The 20,205-nt window shown below is 30.7% G+C and overlaps 4 protein-coding genes across 5 annotated transcripts in view; 2 read left to right on the top strand and 2 right to left on the bottom strand.

Annotated features, from left to right (window-relative positions):
• Positions 1 to 176: 176 nt before the first annotated feature.
• On the top strand, positions 177 to 1,939 carry LOC109864117 (peptidyl-prolyl cis-trans isomerase FKBP8). Its single transcript, XM_020445033.1, has 4 exons — positions 177 to 612; positions 695 to 891; positions 1,045 to 1,397; positions 1,553 to 1,939. Exons 1-4 carry the CDS (start codon positions 295 to 297, stop codon positions 1,915 to 1,917), a joined length of 1,233 nt encoding a protein of 410 aa, XP_020300622.1. The 5' UTR covers positions 177 to 294; the 3' UTR covers positions 1,918 to 1,939.
• Positions 1,940 to 3,047: 1,108 nt separating this feature from the next.
• Positions 3,048 to 6,460, bottom strand: LOC109864177 (zinc finger protein 91-like). 2 transcript variants are annotated; one of them, XM_020445144.1, is made up of 5 exons: positions 6,204 to 6,460; positions 4,933 to 6,106; positions 4,773 to 4,861; positions 4,296 to 4,622; positions 3,048 to 4,216 (listed from the first exon to the last, which is right to left on the bottom strand). In XM_020445144.1, the coding sequence occupies exons 1-5, from the start codon at positions 6,231 to 6,233 to the stop codon at positions 3,668 to 3,670; spliced, it is 2,169 nt and encodes a 722-aa protein (XP_020300733.1). In that variant the 5' UTR covers positions 6,234 to 6,460; the 3' UTR covers positions 3,048 to 3,667. The 2 variants fall into 2 exon arrangements, with proteins under 2 accessions (XP_020300733.1, XP_020300732.1); XM_020445143.1 differs by having other exon boundaries at positions 4,296 to 4,861.
• Positions 6,461 to 13,564: 7,104 nt separating this feature from the next.
• On the bottom strand, positions 13,565 to 18,152 carry LOC109864176 (ITG-like peptide). Its single transcript, XM_020445141.1, has 6 exons — positions 18,026 to 18,152; positions 16,120 to 16,311; positions 14,424 to 14,556; positions 14,119 to 14,268; positions 13,869 to 13,957; positions 13,565 to 13,773 (listed from the first exon to the last, which is right to left on the bottom strand). The coding sequence occupies exons 2-6, from the start codon at positions 16,279 to 16,281 to the stop codon at positions 13,627 to 13,629; spliced, it is 681 nt and encodes a 226-aa protein (XP_020300730.1). The 5' UTR covers positions 16,282 to 16,311; positions 18,026 to 18,152; the 3' UTR covers positions 13,565 to 13,626.
• Positions 18,153 to 19,637: 1,485 nt separating this feature from the next.
• Positions 19,638 to 20,205, top strand: part of LOC109864165 — a 54,522-nt gene continuing 53,954 nt past the window's right edge. The window contains exon 1 of the mRNA XM_020445122.1: positions 19,638 to 19,711. The gene's annotated coding sequence lies outside the window, so the exon portion shown is untranslated. The remainder of the gene's footprint in view (positions 19,712 to 20,205) is intronic.

The raw sequence follows: 20,205 nt of genomic DNA, 5'->3' as shown, positions 1-20,205 counted from the left end.
CGCAAACGCAAGAATCAGATCTTACAGAATTGACTAATCGCATTGGTAAAATCAGTCTATTGACCAACGTGATTGGTTAATTCAGCGCGAGATCCGCTACTTGCGTTTGTAAGCGAGATTAATGTAAAACGACCTTTAACTATTATCGCCTTTTTTATGTATGTACCTTGTTCGCTAGCGCTAGTCTGTACTGTAGTTTAGTTTTGTTGAGAAGATAGGATCAAGGATAGAAGAAAAAAAAGATATATTTTTGTTACAGTAAGATTTTATAATTATTTTGTACTAAATTTCGAAATGGACGTGCCAGAGAATAATATAGATATGCCAGACAATAAAACAACAGAGGAAATTATAAATGAAATAAACAGTGCTATTGAGAATCCTGCTATGTTGAAGCTTAAGTTGCTGACTATGTTTGATGAAAAAAATAGTATGGATATACTTGGAAATTGTCAGTTACGGAAGAGAGTTATTAGAGAAGGAAAACCAAGTACAAGACCAGAGAGAGGTGATTTATGTGTATTAAATATTACAGGCCAACTTGAAAGCGACAAGATAGTAGATGTTCATAAGAACAAAGTAGTACAGTTAGGAGATTTTGAAGTGATAATGGTATTATATATTACTGCTTACTTGTAGCTTGCTTATTAAAATTCTGTTTATTAATTAATATTAATATTCAAATTTTTTATAGGGCTTAGATTTAGCACTTGCATTAATGGATGTCGGTGAAATTGCTCTGGTTTATGTTCATCCAAGATTTGCTTATGGAGAACAAGGAACAGAAGATATACCACCTAATTCCATTATTACATACATAATTGAATTGAAAAAAATTACAAGAGCACCTGAAATAGAAACACTAAACTTAAAAAAAAGAATGAACATAGGGTAAGGGAGTCTTATTCAAAACTCATAGCATATAATCTATAAATGTACTTTCTACTGTTAGACTATGTATACTTTATCTAAGGATAAAATTTCATGAAAGTACTGCTTTAAGTTTTTGTTATATGTTTGAATTTTTTATTTTATTTTTTCAAGGATTATTAAATATGAACGTGCAATCTTTTGGCGTGACCAAAAGGAGTGGATTTGTGCAGCTCACTGTTTTCGAAGAGCATTAGAGTACTTGAAAACAATCTTTCATTCACTATCAGGATTAGTTGATACAGATCCAGGAATTTCAGATATAGAAATTATGGTTGCGTTAGCTGAATCTAAAGATATGCACGAAAATGATATTGATTTACCAAAACTATTGCATTTGTGTTGGAAGTGTTATTATGAATTGTCAGATGTACTAGTGCAAATGCAATCTTTTACTGCAGCTTTAGAAACTATAAAAAATGCTCAAAGGCTCCAACCAATTTCAGTGCTAACATTATGTAGAAAAGGTAATATAAATTTTTATTTAATTCTTTATTATATGAAAGTATTGTATCTTTTTACTGATATTTTTCGTTTTGTGTTTGCTAGGAGTAGATTTAAAATGTAGATCTGTAACTATACAATTATAATAATTAAAACTATGAATATGCATTTTTTACAGCATTAATATTGAAAGAAATGGGTTGCTATGATGAGGCTTATTCGGCAATGCGTTACGCACAGAATTTAGATATAAAAAATGATAAATCTCATTTTACAATTTATATGAAGAACGAAATGAACATTATAAAAGCTAGACTTGATCAAGATAAGAAAAAAGAAAAACAATTATATCGTAAAATGCTGGGTTTGAGTTATAAAAATAGTGAAAAAAAAGATTTGGTCACTACTAGGCCACTAGAGAATAAGAAAAAAAGTACTACTAAAAAATGTGCTTGGACTATGCTATGGTGTCTGATAGGAGGAACATCTGTTGCTATTATTAGCATATTTATACACAAATATACAGATGTTCGTTTTAAATAACCAAAAAAAAAAAAAAAAAAAAGGGAAAACAGGAATATTGTAGATCACAGAAGTGTGATGAAACAGAAGTAGGTAATAAAACAAATTTATTATTTCTCTGGTGAAAGGAAATAGTATATGTAATTTATACGTAAAATAACTAAGTCAAAAATAACAAATAAAAGATTTTTAAAACTGATTAAAAACAAAACACTGATAATACATTTATTTTGTAAAACTTACATGACTTTTACTCATTTTGCATTATGTCTTTTCTTTCTCTCTTTCTCTCTCTTCCTCTTCTTTCTCTTTCTTTCCTATTTCTCTCTTTCTCTCGTCACATTATCACTTTTTTACTTGGATTTTTTAAGAGATACCAGCACACAACACAGGCGCGCGCTACGCGCACGCTATTGTTATTTTTATTTAACGTGTCAGTGAACACAACTTGTCACCGCGATGACAGATAGTATATACGTTTTATAAACCATATATAATACACACATATGAGAAATGTCAGAAATAACGCATGAAAATCAAACTCAAACAATAGTGAGAGAGAGAAGTGGAAAAACAACACGTGACTAAAAGTCATGTGACAGGGAAAAGGGTAAAAAAGAGAATATTATATATATTATATGTAATATTCTATATCTATATATAATACACACACATACGCATATATGTATATATATATATATATATATACCGTAATCACGTGACCGAAGTCAGTAACACCGTCGCGGTCGCTCGGCCGAGATCAGTGACTCCACCGCAGTCGCGTGACCGAGGTCATTGACCCCGCCAAGGCCGCGCGGCCGAGGTCAGTGACTCCACCGCAGTCACGCGACCGAGGTCAGTGACCTCCCCCCCCCACCAAGGCCGCGCGGCCGAGGTCAGTGCCCCGCCAAGGCCGCGCGACCGAGGTCAGTGATCCCGCCAAGGCCGCGCGGCCGAGGTCAATGACCCCGCCAAGGCCGCGCGGCCGAGGTCAGTGACATTACTGTAGTATGTATATAATACATATAAAACAATATAAAGTATAATATTATAAATATATAATAAATTATATGTATAATATGTATTATTTAATGTTATATATAATATAAATTACAGTCACGTTATTTTCACGTGTTGTTTTTCTACTCTTTCCTGTCACGTGACTTTAGTTTAATATAGGATTTTATGTTTATAATTTAGTCAATTCTACAAGATCTGCGACTTGTGTTTGTCGTTTATATCTTGCACTTGATATAAAACGGATTTTTTAAGCGTCGTTTGTGTTTATTGCTCTTTATATGTAGAACAAAGATAGACTGACGCTCAAAAAAAGTATACTAATGACAACTTTAAAAGTATGATTAAAGCATCTCTCTTTCTTATCTTATAAGACAAAATGTTTTTGTTTAAATTTGTGTATCTCATTTCTCTAATAAGCAATATTTTTACATATGGAAAAAATATAAATGTAAAAATTTCTTAAATATTAAATTATAGGGTAGAGACAAAAATCATTTTTATAAAATCTAATAATAACTTTCATTATGTGTCCATATATTTCTATATTTCTATGTTAACAAAATAACAGTATTTCTATAATCTATGTTTTACTTAAAAGCATAGAATAACACAATAATATTTAAAATTTGAATAAACACAACTATATAGCCAAAATATGTGCAGATATTTTTATTTTCTGTAATATCCTTAAATATTAAGAAATAATAAAAGTCTATGTTTTAAATAATTTTTTAAATAATTTTCTGTTTCTTTAGTTTATGGTTTCTAGTTTTTGGTTTATAAGTGAGAACAAATCTTCGATATTTTCCAATGATACTTCAGAGTGATTTGTACTGTTGGAATATGTTTGATCCGCATTTAAAGAAGTATCTTGAAATTCCACACTTTGACAATCGGATAGATTTAACATTTCATTGCAATTTGTTCCAAGTTGATCAGTTTGCTCAGTGGTAGATAATAAGTTCGGATTGGTGACTTCTATAGTAAGCAACTGTCCTGTATTTGTATCTACTGATGAAAGTACTTGTGGGTTAGAGGTAATGACAGATAAATTTGTCGGATCTAACGACGAGTTTGAATATTGCGAAAGTTCTTTACAGTTTGACAATGATTGTACTTGCAGCTGTAAATATGTATTTACAACTTGTTTATTTGCATTTACAGTTATGAATTCTTTTTCTTCGTCTTTTGCAACTAATATGCGCTTTTTTTTAAGTTTTACTTTAAGAGATGATAATTCTTTTGGTTGTTCCGGCACTGGAATAAGATGACCATCTTCCGTTTTCATGAGCTTCATCACCTGATTAAAGTTATAATTAAGTACACAAATTATATATGTATATACAGATTAAGATTATGCTATAGTTGCAAACTATTACCTTTTTCTTCTTTTGTAAAGTGATTCTGTGACAATTTTCCATGTGGCGAGTAAGATGATGCGACCGTTTAAATGCGGTGTTGCACTGTGTACAAGCAAATGGCCGATGTTGCTCATGTGACAATTTGTGTCTCTTAAGCAAGCTATTTCTCTTGAACGCTCTACCACATTCTTCGCAGATAAACTGTCGTTCTTTACTGTGAATATAAAGTACGTGATCTTTGAGAATACTAACGCTGGTAAACGTTTTGCCGCAATGTTCGCATACGACGTTCCGTTCTTCCACGTGCAATTGCTTATGCCGATCTAGATCCGTCCTTCTGGAGCACTGAAACGTACAACCGTACATGTTACACACAAATCGTTTTTCACCCTTGTGAATGCGTCTAATATGTTGATCGAGGGCTCTCTGCGTGATTAATTTTTTTGAGCAGATCATACACGAAAATATAGCCTTTATAGGTATATCTCTATTAACTTTACTAAGATGTAATGCAGATTCCAAGTGCCGAGAATAGTCATCCTTTTTTATAAATGTGTGTCTACAATTAACACAAAAATATGAACCTGTAAAATAACATTGTCAGACAATGAATTATAAAAAAACTGAATTCTATTTGTGTAAGTATTATAATTACCATTGTTTATCGGTTCTGGTTCATTTAATTTTAGCGGATGAGCCACTTTAAAGTGTTCGCGAGCTTTCTTTTTCGATGCAAAACTAACATCACAGTTTGGACACTTGTAGTTATCGTGATTTTGAAGGTGAGACAAATATGTTTGCTCGATGCTAAATATCTGCGAACATTGCTGACATTTAAATTGTTTTCTCTTGCAATGTTTTTCTTTATGTTCTTTTTTGTTAATATCCGTACTTATCATGTCTTCGCGTTTTGAACATATCTTATCAATTTGGTAACTATGTTTGTCTTTATGACGTTTCAATAGAGCGCGTTTGGGAAAACTTTTAGGACACGCGTCACACACATGAGGATATCTGACTGTCTTTTCTCCGTGCGCACGAAATAGGTGAACTTCCAGATGTTTTCGTCTGGCAAACTTTTCATTACAATGAGAACAATTATTTTTCTGATGACCCTCTAAATGACGATCCAAATGTCTTTTATACTTAAACATCATTAAACATTGTTCGCACTTCTGCAATTGTTCATTTTTATTGGATTGTTTTGAACAATCAATGTTTATTCCATGTTCAAATTTAGATGCAACATTTTGTCTTACGCAATTGTAATCTTTATTCATATTAGAATCTGTATTCAAGTCTACATCTTGATTGTTTTCTGTGTGAAATTCGGTGGAAAAATCATTGTTTTCTACTGATTGCGTTTTCTTGAAACACTGAGTTGTTAGATCTTTAAGCGAATACACTTTGTTAGTATTCATAGTTATTGTTATATCATTTGATTCTTTGTTTGAAGTACTCAAAAAATTTGAAAATGTATTATATTTCAAACTCATTGTGTCAAAATCTTCAATTGAGTTAGAAGTAGCAGCACTTACTAATAATAGTTCTTGTTTGATCTTGTTAGCTTTTGTAAAATTTTCAGATTCTTCTGCATCTTGCAAAAGCATATTTTCGATTTTCAGAAAGTTAAAATCAATAGTGTTGAAATTAACATCATCATCTAAGTTGCCTTCTTGTAAACCAATGTCCGTGGTACTAATCAAAGTACCGGGCAATAAACTGACTCCTGAATATTTATTTTCACTGATGCGTTCTTGCAAGTAGTCATAGTTTTCCATTTCGCTGTTGGTGCACATATTTGGCACAGTATCTAAGCTCGAATATTCCTTAAAATAAATGGATAACGTAACATGAAAACTGTTGAATGATATCTAAGCTACCGATTATAGCGAGATATTCTTCTATAAAAAATATATATCTTACCTGATTGTCATACAAATGTAGCGTCATCATTTCTCTCTGTAATTAACACTTGATTGGTATAGTTTTTATATTTGCACAAAAATACATAGATCTCATATGCTACATAGTAGAAAATATTTGATTCGTTTTCTTTTAAGAGAATATATCAAGCATATTTCTTGTAATTACGTATATATTTTGGAGCACATTTATAAAGTGATTCCAAGACTAACATAACCTTAAAAATCTATCCTGCAGAAAATTTAAATGTCCATACATACGTACATGTATTTGTAACATGTATATGTATTTGTACATGTATACATACGCACATATACAAACACATGTCAAAAATATATGTATAGTTATAACTAATTTATTTTTCTTAGAAAATATAAAAGAAAATACTAATAACGTTATAAGTATACATTTATCTTTATTATTGTTTGTTATTCTCAAAAGAGCAAAGCTCGACTAGCGAATTGTAAATATTGAACGAATAGCAGAGAAATAGCAAATAGTATATTTCAATTGATATATCTCCTTAAAATACATATATATACAGTGTCCGACAATTACTTTAACATCTCTCGTAGGCAGGTAGGAGTAAAACTGAGTCGAAAAGTCCTATATCATTTTGCGAGATTCGCAAAAGTTACCGAGATCTTAATTAACAAAGATCCGCGAATATAAGCATGCATCGGGCTGTCTTACGCGCGTCGTAAAACTCGTATTAAAAATAAAAATAAATATTAAAAAAAATATTAATAAGAAATAAGAAATTAAAATTATTTTATTTTAAAATACTTAATAAAGAATGGATTAATAATGCATCATAAAAGTTAAGAATTAGAAATACTTATTGATTCAGTTTTCATTTTCTCTTGTGTATGAAATAATAAATAATTCTAAATTGCTCTTTATAATAATTTAATATTATTTATTTCTATCTCTAATAATATATATATTTTCTTTATTATGTGTTGGATCTAAAAGCATTTGTCAACGCATCAATCTTTGCAAAAATCTTGTTATAGATAAACTATCTTTATATCCAAAATTTTTTAATTTATCTCATATAATTTTTGTTATTTCGAAATTTATATTATATTCATAACTGATATTAAGAAAATAATTACTTACAATCAATTTAAATAATTTCAGATTCTGTAAAAGATTTAAAACTAAATCGATATTGCATAAAAATCAATCTTTGATTCGATTTAACTGGCTATCAATCGCTCAAACATCGAATCAACATTGATGTTACATTTTCTGACTGAATATAAGAGAATGTTGTATAAGAAACTTTATAAACCAACACACAAATTAATAAGTGATAAAAAAATATATTTATAAGTAAGAACAAAGGAATGAAAAAGAAGGATTTAGGAAACATTTTTTATGAATTGAAATTTATATAAAAAAGAGAGTTATTGAATATGTTTATACATATAACCAGTTATATGTATAAACACTTAAAAAAAAAAAAATATTTAATAGTCAGGAGTGAAACAGAAATATATTCGGTTTATTTCATATGCACCATCATGTGTTATATTTCACATTTAGCTATTAGAGAGAACTGTTTTTTTTTTAAATATAGTAATTTTTGAACAATACACATTTACATATACACATAAAGTTTTACACTAGGATTAAATTCCTTTGATACTTTCAAAAACAGAGGTACTTTTGACTCGAGGCCAAGTGGCCAAATTTTCCTTTACACCCGCAATCACTCGTATGTATGTATTGTATATCTATTTGCCATCATCTTCTATTTTGTATGTTGTGAACATGCATCCGACTTCTTTACAAGGCAAAGACTCTTACAAGCTATGATATGTATCTTTGTGTGCTGTTCACAACATTTCAGTTGGTTTTTTAAATCGATTAAGAAGAAAAATATTCGTAAAAGTAGGGATACATATTTGTGAGAACATATTATATAAAATTATATATGATTAGAGAGAGTGTCCTAGAATTTGCGAAATACACAGCACGAGTATCCGTGCCAAGAGAAGCAACTTTTCTCTCTGACAAAAATTGTGGGTCTGAATACTACTTTTTAAATGAGAACAACTTTAAATTAACGATGAGTGCTATGAGGTTACAGGAACGACGTGACGCGTGAGCGTGTACGCAATTTTATTATTTCGGTAAAGATTTTATAAGAACTATGCGCGATATCTAAATATCGCTATTTTGACTACAATTTACTTAATAAGAGAATATTTTCTAATTGATATCACCAAAACAACAACTGAAAATATAAAATAAATAGATCAAATAAAACGTGAATAATCAAGATAATGTGAGTTTAATCAAGATTATAAATTGCAACGTTCTAAAAAAGTTGTGACTCTTTTCAGGGCTGATTAAATATTTTTAAAGCTAACTTTGGAAGACACGTAAAAACAAATAAGAAATTATGTAGATATATATGTTTTTTTGCTTATTTAATTAAAATTTTGTGGAAATACTAAAAGATCTGAAACAACAGCTTCATTATGCAATAGCAACCGTCACATTAAAAATGGTCCAACGTGCATAAGAAAATCTGCAGAACAAATATGTGTATGTTTTTTAGAGAATATTGGAATAATAATCTTGGATCGAAATTATTCACATTTTATTTTTAATTTAATTTTACTTTTAGTCATAATCAATACTTTGATGTATATCAATTAGAAAATATTCTTTTATTAAGTAAGTTGTATTCAAAATAGCAGATATTTAGATATTTAGATATAAGTCTTATAAAATCTTTATCAAAATAATAAAAAAAAGTGCGTACGCGCTTATGCCGTGCGAGAGCCGTCCCTAATTCATGTGTAACCTAAAGTTTAAAGCGCTCATTCTCTCGTTAGCTTACAGTTGCTTTCATTTAAAAAGTAGTGTTCAGACGCAATTTTGTAAGAGAGATATATGTTGCTTCTTCTGACACAGACCATGATGTAATTGTGCAATTCATGTCCGCGAATTCTGGGACGTACAATATTATATGTATGTAATTTATAAATAATTATATATATCAATAATTGTATATATCTATAAAATTATATAAACTATTTTATATAACATGTAAAGAAACAATTTGTAGGCAAAATTAAATTTTGCTTTATATCTAAGAACCAAAAACATATTGTATAACATTGTAAATTATAAATAAGTTTATGTATATATATAATATTGTATATGTAAAATTGTATACACATAACTAAGAATCGAAATATTTAGAACATTTGTAATTGTTGTCATATATATATAATACAAATTGCTTTCGGATAATGTACAGAAGTAAATATATATGGAAAAATAAATTCTTAATTTTTTAAATATTCCTGAAGTTTAAAATGTTTCATTTTTTAGTATTTATGTCTTTTTGGGAAACGTGTTTAAATTATGGAATTAACTAAATAATATATATTACAGAAGTGCTATAAAATTCACAAGAAGCTCATAGTCGGCTTATGATCTACACATATTTGCAAATAATAATAAGTATATATATAACAAATTGTGCGTGTAAAATTCCGATAAAAAGCATTATCTAACGAGTAACTTTGTATTAGAATAGTAACGTGGTGTTTCGATTATAGAAAAAGATGCTCTTTCTCGATAATATCTAATATTCTAAACATTTTTATTCGGCTTTCCAGACAAAAGAAAACAATGTATGTAAATGTCATTATTTGGTATATGTATTTAATTTTTTTAATTAAATTTAAATATTAAATTAAATATTTAATTATTATATGACTCTCATTATTTATTTATTTGTTTGAGAGTAAATTATATATATAAAGCTACTCAGTATTTCATATATTATAAATTTAAAGAAAATACTGAATCGCAAAAAATCAGTAAGAACTAATATAAAAACCAACGTTTTGCAAAAATCATGTCAATAAAAATGATTTAAATTGACAAAATGCTCTCGGAATTTTCTAATTGTTTTATGTATAAAAGAAAGGAAATCTCTGAGAATTCCACATTTTAGATTTACCAAGGAAACACTCTATTATATACGTACGCTATAACAAGTTGGGATTATATAAGTGTATGTGTGTGTGTTGTTTAAGTAGATGTATACACACGTTATTTCATAATATATATATGTAATATATATATGTATACATATGTGTATACACATACATATATATACCACTCAAGAAAATATATAAATATTATGTAAATATATATAGAGCTTAGGTATACATACACATTAGAGATAAAAATATAATTTCAATAGGATAATATATCTCATATATAGTTAACATTCATATTTTTAGAACTCTCTTAAATGCATTAGGCATTTCACATGATATGTTTTCAGTTTCTTTATATAGACAGGTGTTTTTTCTTCGAGGATTATATCGGTTGATCGATATTAGGAGACACATATTCCCGGCGATTATAGCACCAGTGACGCGTGAAAAGCGACGATGTTTCGCCAATAACTTTTTCTCTTTAGTGATAAGACAGATGACAAGTGTTTTACTGAAATTTAGAGCATTCATTGTTGTCGTGGTACTTGATTGTGATTTCAGAAAATATTTAACTCACGGAAGACGAATCTTTCGAAAGACTGTGGCTGGGTCATTCTCGATTTTTGTTATATATAGATATGTCAATGAATAAAAGAAGATAATATACAACAATCACATAAATGTAAAAAGATAGGAAGGATTCTCGCTGTAATAAAACAGCAGTTTTTGAGTTTTAGATTTTTGAGATTCTTTTGAGTTGTGAAGAGCGCGCGATATACGAGCGATTTTCAAGAATTGAACGATGTACATGATCGGATCTCAAGTGACGCAACCACGATCAGTCAAAAATCGTTTATACTACATCTTTTACTATTGCATTTAAAATAGCGTGCTTCAATTTTATATATCCTTATATTATCTAACATCGTGATTTCATCTCTCTTTGGCGACATATACATAAAACGATTAATATTATAAAAGCCATTCAAGTTTTCACGAAATTTTCACAGAATAATATTTTAATATGATGTGATTAGCCACAGATAATATATATTATATATTTAGTGTTTATATTTTATTCACTTTTAATGCAGGCAACGGAGCAACTTTTTTCCAAGATATATATATATATATATATATATATATACATACATATATATATATATGTATATGTGTATATTATTATATATTTCATATAGAGCGATTTCCGCGATTATTAATATTTAACAGAGCTATTTCCACATTTTTTTCAATAACTTGTTTTCTTAATATTCATCTGGGTTGCTTTGTCTCCTTAAACAAGAGCACAATATGCACATCTATATTTTTTCCACTAAAAGTTAAAGTGTCTTTTCTTTTCCTTTGTTATCTTATATGTTTAGATTTATATATATATATATATGACACTATATCTTCAAATATATATGTAATGCTAGTAAAGCAAAACTTTTGTTGTATAATTTGTTTGATATCATTTACAGATATAACAATAATAATATCTCTCTATACATTTTAAAACGTTTGCAACCACAGTGCACAGTGTCTTACGTGTACAGACGTATACACACCGATTGTGTGATGTGAAAGTTTTTTTGAAGGAAGATTAGAAATAAATTGTACATGTATTCACTATTATTCGAATAAACGTCTAAAGTAGTAGAGTTTTATGTGATATATTTTGACATTCTGACATTACTTGCGTTTTTTTTCAGCTCTTCCCCTTGTAGAAAATACTTTTCCGCCATTAAAACTATCCGAAGATTTCGCGTTTTTGCACGACAACTGCTAGATGAATGTTTGTGAAATGGAAAAAAAACCAAATACTTTGATCTGTGCATTTAAATATTTTAGCAAGACATGCAGTAACAGATTTGAAGATGATATTGCAGAGTCTGTGATTCATTGAAAAAATATTTTTCTGAATATCCAAGATTTCCCAAATTATTCTTCAACTTTCATCATTTTTGTAATTAAAAATTTAGGTAGTTTTACGCTCTTTAAAGATCTACTTTATTTATAACTCAAATCCGCCACTGTAGATCTCTTGCCAACATCCTGTAAGGTTGTCAGTATTTTGGTATCTCCCTTATTTTGGTTGAAAATCTCTCGATTTTTAACTGGAGTTATTTTTTATATTGACGATAAATCTGTTTTTCTCTTTTAGCTGCACTTTGTTTTTTATTTTTGTTTTTTTATATTATTACTCTTTCAAAAATGATATATTTTGTAAAAAATAAAACGTATTTATTTTGGAACGTTTGTTATTTTTATGTATTAAAATGTGAGACGTTTATTAGTTTTATTTTCTACGATATTTATCACATAATATATTAGTATATTTTGTTTTCAAATATATCTTCAACAGTAACGCAAGAGCTTTTTCGCGCGTAAAAAATTGCTTTTTTCTGTATAAATGATGTTTATAATTTACATGTATAAGAGATTATCAGTCAGTTTATACGTGTATTGAATTTCAATTTCAATTGATCAAAAGCACAGCTAAAAGTACAGATACTAACATGAACTAACATTGTTATGGAACTTGAAAGACGTTATCGTTCGCGGTATCGACATTGAAATATTCTTCATGAGAAAAAGTGTGTTGTTGTAATGCAACAATCGTTGTGTCAGAAATCGTTGGAAATACTTCATCGATGCTATTTCAACATATTTTATCTACGCTATTTTAAAATTCTTGAAAGAAAAAATATATATTTGTTTGCTCGACTTGTTCTATAGATGATTGTAATAAAAATATTTGTTAATTTCAAACGATGCAGTCAATGTTGACACTGCGACGATAAACAGAACTTGAGCTCTCCTTTTTTTTTGCACTCCTTTCTATCTCATGTTCTCATTTACTATGCTTATATTTCTATAGTCACAATTTACAGACAATTAAAGAACCACTAATCTTTGACTATCAGTTAGAAAGAAAAGCTCAACTCAGTAAGTAGAACCGTTTAGTAAAACTTTTCTCTGGAAATCTTATTTCTAAATCATTAAGAAACATCTTCTTTTTGAGCGACACTTTTATTTTTCTCAGCGAGCGCCCCCTATCACTTAAGCTAGCACATCCCTTATCCTTAAGAGAAACTTATGATACGGGATTACTATGATATGTGTTGTAAGGTTTTTCAGTCGCGCTAACTTCGAAGAAGGAACAATCTCGAAGTAACACCTCCTCGAGTAATACATGCATATATAATTTCATGTCTTACTATTTTCTTCTTTTATCATTGTTATTATTACTTACTTCTCAATATATCGTTGGCGCATAAGAAAGTCAGGATTAGGAAAGAGATCGAGATAGCATCGAACCGACAGACTTTTTTAAGTATCACTTTCACGACGACTAAAGAAAGATTTGATTTTTTTTTTTTTAGCTTTTCTCTTGCATTACTATATACTTCTTCTCATTCTATCATGCTGTCAGGTACCACGAGCGTTTAAGCGAACGACATTCGCTTGAACAAACGGTTGCCCTGTCCGGTGATTCGTTTCTCACCTGAAGTGTAGGACTGGATCACGGACTTTATCTGATCCGTCGCTACAGGGCCGATGCAAACCAAAGGATCCTTGAAATACGAGCAAACCTACTCCGCGGAAATTGTATCAAAATTTTGCAATTTGGTTTTGGTTTTGCAATTAGATAATTTAAAAAAAGTTTATATATAAACGTTGTCGGTACCTTTCTAGGAGTTTGTCGATGTCGCCTTTGCAGTTGACAACATAATCCACGACTTATGTCGCATTCGCTTGACATAATGCATTCCTCATCTGTAACAAGTATGTTATTTGTTACGATAAACTTTTGGATAATTTGCTTATTCGATTTTTATTTGATTTTAATAAACTTTTGGTTAATTTGATCTTAATTTTGCACAAAGTTGTACTTTCTATAATTTTTCAAGATTATAAAAACTGTTTTGTCAACGCACTGTATAGTTTGTTCGAGGTGGTCGGCGGTTGACACGATTTTGTTTCACGTCCAGGCATTTCGGCGCACATTAAACCAGTTTCGCATTCGCTATCTCTTCTGCAAAGTTCGCCCTGTTTCATGCCGTAAACGAAGACACAAGTTCCTACAACTGTAACGTTATTCTTGTAATTTAGTTTTTTGATATATTTAAATGTTTGCATAAGAATTAAAGTATCTTTGTTATTTTTTATTGATTTAGAAGATTGAAGTAATTTTAGCGATTATATTAGAAAATTTTATTAGGATGGTTTTTTAATTGTTTACCTCCATCGGGATTCATGCAAATAGAACCTGGACAGCAGTGATCGTTGTACATACATTTCCTTTCGTCACAAGGTTCTTCCGACGGTTCGCCTCCTTCTCCATACAAGCCGTTATATCCTTCCTGGAGCGATTGCTTTATATTTGAAATATATTATTTAGAATCGAGAGATATATGAATTGAATAATGACGCCCGGAAAACAAAAAAAAGATGATCGTGTAAATTTATACATAAATAATCTAATTGCACTAAATTTTGGACCCGGTCACTTACATCAATTTTGTATATTTACATATTGTTCTTTTCATCGGATGTACTTATCTTTGTTTTTATTTCCATGTCATTTAGTTCAGGTTATAATTCACATACTGTATGTTACTTTACACGCATTTGATATAGGAGAAAAGTGGGATAAAAGAGCCAAGTTTTGAAAGAGCCATTTTCAATTATTTGACAGTTTCTGAACGAATCTCACGAAAGTTTTAATTTTTATATTACAACACTAGACGTGTGTGTCATCCACAAACTTTGACAGATTAGTAAAAATAAATAGCGCCCGTACATTGTATTAAGGGTTTTGTCATTAAAAAGTAAATTTTTGGATTTTATTTTTTTGGTTTTTAACATTTTTGTGTAAAGAAATAATACAAAAATTATTATATCGTAATTTTATATATGTATTTAGTCTCCTAATTATGTAAATATTTTTCATTCATAGCATTAATTTGATAGTGTATTTTGAGATTATACTTTTTAAAAGGAAAAGTTTTGAAAGAGCCGGACTATAGTGTGATGAAAGAGCCGGCTCTTTTGTTACCAGTTCTTTCAAAACTATAATTGATAAGTATTTTTCAAAATCACAAAATCTTTTTGATAAAACATTTTAGCTTTGACAGTGAATATAGCGATGATTTGTCTTCAGATTCTGACAAAATATTATCAAAAATGAAAAAAAGAAAAATAGAAAAAGAAAATAACAATAATAATTGTATAGTGTGCATTAAGCGCTATAAAAATAGTAAGCAAGGTGGTAGTTTCAGTGTAAAGTTTGGTCTGATTGGGCACACGAAAAATGTGGAATAAAAAGAACGCTAAATTATTTTTGTCAAAATTGCTTAAGATTATTTGCGCGACACGAACGAGATTATCTGACTTAAGTAAGTAAGGATGCAAATTGAAAGGTACGATATTATCGGACTCCGAGAACGACCAAAGAGAACTATAACTCTACTTTATTTAAAACGCAATAAATGCTTTCGCAGTGCCACTCTTTTTGCATGTGACGCACTATAATGGCGATTCCATTCAATCTACGGATCGCAATCTCGATGTTAATTTACGGACAAAATACTTTCAAAATGTAATAAAATAAACACAGCTGAACTCTGAAATATATTTCTTCTTATTGTGCAAAGCATGCGGACTTAAAAATGAAGTATTGATCGTATATGACCTGTACTGCGGCACAAAATACTGCTTAATTACTAATTAAACAAAACAATGAAAACAAAAAAGTCTATTTAAAAAACTTAAAATCAACATCAGAGAAAGAGAGAGAGAAAGAGAGATAAACTAAAAGATTCTTGATGTAACAAAAAACAAGTAAACAACAATATGTTACAAATGTAAAATTTTTTAGTCTGTATCTTTTTCTATCAAATTGCTGAATATTTTCAGAGAAAGACTTTTCGAAATACCTGCAATAATCCAGGACGGTTCATGTAACTCCCATGACCACCGTAACCGAGATTAGATAGCATTTCAGGACTGAAGCGATTGAAAAGACCGCCCCACGCCTCGACACCGATATACGCCGTATTTGCTACAAGCACTAATATTATCGCCGTACACGCCTTCATGTTGTTGAAAATATTTTAATGTTCGGAACGCTGCAATTATTCAAAAGAAAAAAAGTGTTGGTAAAATTAGAATTTACAATCAAACGTTGAGAAAACTGAAAATGCGATTCTACGTTACACACTAGCGTGACAAATATAATCTTGTTATATTTGTTGCAACATAATCGAAATAAGATTTCTTTTTTTTTTGAAAATTTGTTTTATTTTAGCACTGCACAATGCAAGTATTAATTTTCAATTTTGAACGATGATATTTTTTGAATACAAAAATTTGATTTTTTAATCACACGAAAATTTTACCGGGTACACCAGTAGTGCTGAAATTAGACTTAAATATTCTCTGTGTGAAACTAGATTTTATTCTCTACATACAAGTTGTTTCTACATACAAATTGTGATTCCGTTTGAAGAGATAAATTTGCAGTTGAAAATAAAAGCGCAATATTTGAATTGCAAAACTGGGAATGCACAGGAATTTGTTACCGTTAAACGATCGCAGCAAATTTTGTGCGATTTTCTCTTCTTCGTTTCTTTTCTACGGGCGTACTTTATTTCAGTGTTATTTACCCTGTTTGTTTTTGTTGCAAGCAGCGATCCGTAAGATGCAACCAACCGTTAGTGTCGAACCCGTTTTACATGATGCCTTATCATACAACACCGCTGACGCAATGCTTTTACTACTTTTTTTTGAAACGATTTTTTTTCGCGGCTGCTGATGCGACTTTACAAAGCTAAAAGGGAGCATTCTTTACGCAACTTACCGACGTTATTACCTGAATTATTTATTTTTTCTATTTTGTGCAACTTAGTGCGATATATCAGCTCAACCCTATGAACTCGCATGATCGATATTATATTTTTGCTTTAATCAAGTAAGAGTATTTATGAATAGATAAAAAAATTAATCACATACTTGTTAAACTTCACAGACATCCATCCATCCAGACATCCATTAGACATCTATTAGATGTCGCATGAAGCTGTCGACGTCTAATAGACGTCTAATAAAGTTTTTGTTCTGTGTGGGCTATCTATTTAAAGTTAACTAGTTAAAGTGACTATAATATGGCAAACATTTCAGCAAAAAAAACGTAATAAGTACATATCGTAACAAAAGATAAATTACTTTTGCACTTATCTATTAAGGTGTTTGCAAAAACAACAAAACATTGAAAATTGTAACTACCTTCACATTTTGGAGAAGCACAGACTAGTTATAATTTATTAAAATTCGTGGCATGAGTGTGACGTTTGATCAATACTTGCATTAATCTGAGATACATATATATGATCAATAGTTCTTTCACTGTTTCTTTTTTATTTCACGATAAAATTTCCTTGCAAACGTCTAATGCATGTTATTTAAATTGATTGCACATGAAACAGTAATCAGTAAGTTTAATTAACTTTTTATGAGCTTATATATGTACAATCTGATATCAAATTTCTATGACTCGCGAATTATCTTTCTGTGTCGCAAACTAATTAGGTTATATGAATATCTATATAATAATATAGAAATGATTGAATTCTATTTGTGTTATTTCTGAAACTGATTAATTTAGTCGTATTTTGATTATATGGTTTGCAACACATCAAAGAGCAACAAGCTCCGTAAAGTATAATATATATGTATAGAATACTACAATAAAAAAAAAAAAAAAAAAAAAACATACAAATAAGATAAAACTGAACATTTAGAATTGTTTTTTTGTTAGAAAAGTTTTGTAAATTATTTACTTACAAAATATTTGTGTTGTTCTGGCTCAGCTTGCCTGGAACGCCTCGGCCGGACAGGAGATCGAAGCCCTTTCGGCAAGTAAATCCGCACAGGATCAACAAGTCCTCGATGGCGTTCGCTGGAGGACTGAGTCCGTGCCGCGCTCGCTCCGGCAATCTATACTTCTACGCCGTTCCGGTTGCCATTACGCGGGCGCATATTACACGCATGCGCCACCCACTGTCAGCCCATCGCCTTTTTTCTTTTTTTTTTTTTTCGCAATTTCCGATCACGACCTACGTGACATTTTGTTCATTCAGATCTTCGGATTTCTATCCATCAAGCAACTCAAAATAATAACTCGAAAAACTATTCAAACGAAATTTCGTCCAGTCACTCAAAATAACTCGTCTACTGACAGATGACATATGAAATGCTGACGCTACGATACGCAGACAGTGATATGATTAAGTGGTACATTAAAGTCATCGTGTTTTATAAAAACAAAATTTATATAAGTACCTTTTTCCAATAGAAACTGCATATATAAAGTATTGCTAAAATATTTTGTTTTACGTATTTTGTATTTTATAGAAAAAATCTGACGTTTTATAGTATACTACAATTACGCGGTAAATGCAATTTTCCTGAGATTAGATCAGCGCGCAGAATATATTTATTTTCTTCACAGATTATAATATCGTGTGTCTTCTCCAAGATACTCCATTTTGTCACCACCAGATGCGATATTCTGTAACATGTGAGTATAACATGTACGAAGGATCTGTGAAAGGTCAAAGATAACAAGGTAATCTCATTGTCCGTTTATGTATCTACTCGAATTTAAACGGAGCGAGAATTTTCCTAGTTTTTATTCTTGCTGTTATGTTTATATGTCCGAGATGTTTCTGACAACGACGAGTAGTGTCTCCTTCAGAACACGTTTTCGCCGTTTATTGAGGCTACTTCGTCAGCTTTAGCCTGCTTCTCGTCGCGCTTCTTACGCTATCGTAAGTTTCCTTCTCTCTTGGCCGTATTGATCCAAGGTATCCTGATGTGCCCGCCGGGTGGTCGTTCCCGCTCTATATACCGCTCGCGAACGCCTCTGTGTGCTCTTTCACGTATACTGGGTAGTTACGAAGTACGAACAGTCACGACACTCCGTTGTCCAACCCTTTCGAGCGTGAACGCCCTTCCTGGCGTTTTACTTTTACAAGAGAACTGAATTTTTCATGTATTTCTTCTCTACATGATTTTTTATACGTTTAAAGATTCTTTGTGAAGAATTTTTGAATGTGCTATTTTTCTGGTAATGATTTCTATTCTCACGTCATTTCAAGTCTTTTACAAAACTATAAATTAACTTGGAGAGAAAAACACAAGAAACAAGTTGATTAAAAATTGACTAGTTTAAAAGATTTTAATTGCTTTATCATTGCTCGAAATAGTCATTTTGTATATTTTATTATTCTTCTTTACTTCGAAGTTTCAGCTTTAATAGTTTTTGTCTCGAATAATTAACCTTGGAATTTAATTACGGCGTTAATCTTCTTTTTTTCTATAAAGGGCATTCGGTGAACATTTTCCCAGAAGAGTAGGAGAACGCGCAACCGGCAGACGCGCGCAAATCGACGCAGCGACATAACGCGAGAAGCGCATTTGCTGTTCATCTTTCCGATGCAACCACTTGTACATGAAATGCCAGCACAGGTGAGTATCTAAAAAAAAGCGCACACGCCCACTTGTGGGTCGCCACGTTGTTATACGCGCGTGTGCACGCATCATTAAATCGTCATGTTCTTTTCCGGATTCGATATTTCCTCGGCTATAACGTAGCTTCAAACGTTTTACCTCGGACTTGCGTGTCACGATTAAACAGATCGCAGACTTCCGAGAAACTTCTGTCCACCGTGACGGAGTAAACTCATTGTAGGTAGAGTGCGCATGACCAGGACAGAGTTGATTTATGCAACTAGATACTAGTCTGGAGATCCTTATCACTTACGTTAATTTGTTTTCCGAGAGTTGGTCAACACACATCACTCAATCAATGAAACGTCTGATGGAAATAGGAATCGTAAATAGATTTTTTTTTTTGTCAACTACAAAAATACAACTCTTCAGTTTTAAGAATTCATCAAATATTACGCAATTCTAGTCAAAAGCAATGCAATTTGACACAAGTTTTCTTTAATAATATTTAT

The sequence above is a fragment of the Pseudomyrmex gracilis genome, unplaced genomic scaffold (assembly GCF_002006095.1).
Source record: "Pseudomyrmex gracilis isolate BER0280 unplaced genomic scaffold, ASM200609v1 scaffold_17, whole genome shotgun sequence".
NCBI lineage: Eukaryota > Metazoa > Arthropoda > Insecta > Hymenoptera > Formicidae > Pseudomyrmex > Pseudomyrmex gracilis.
Note: the sequence above shows the minus strand (reverse complement) of the source record. Positions and strands in the feature narration are given on the sequence as shown.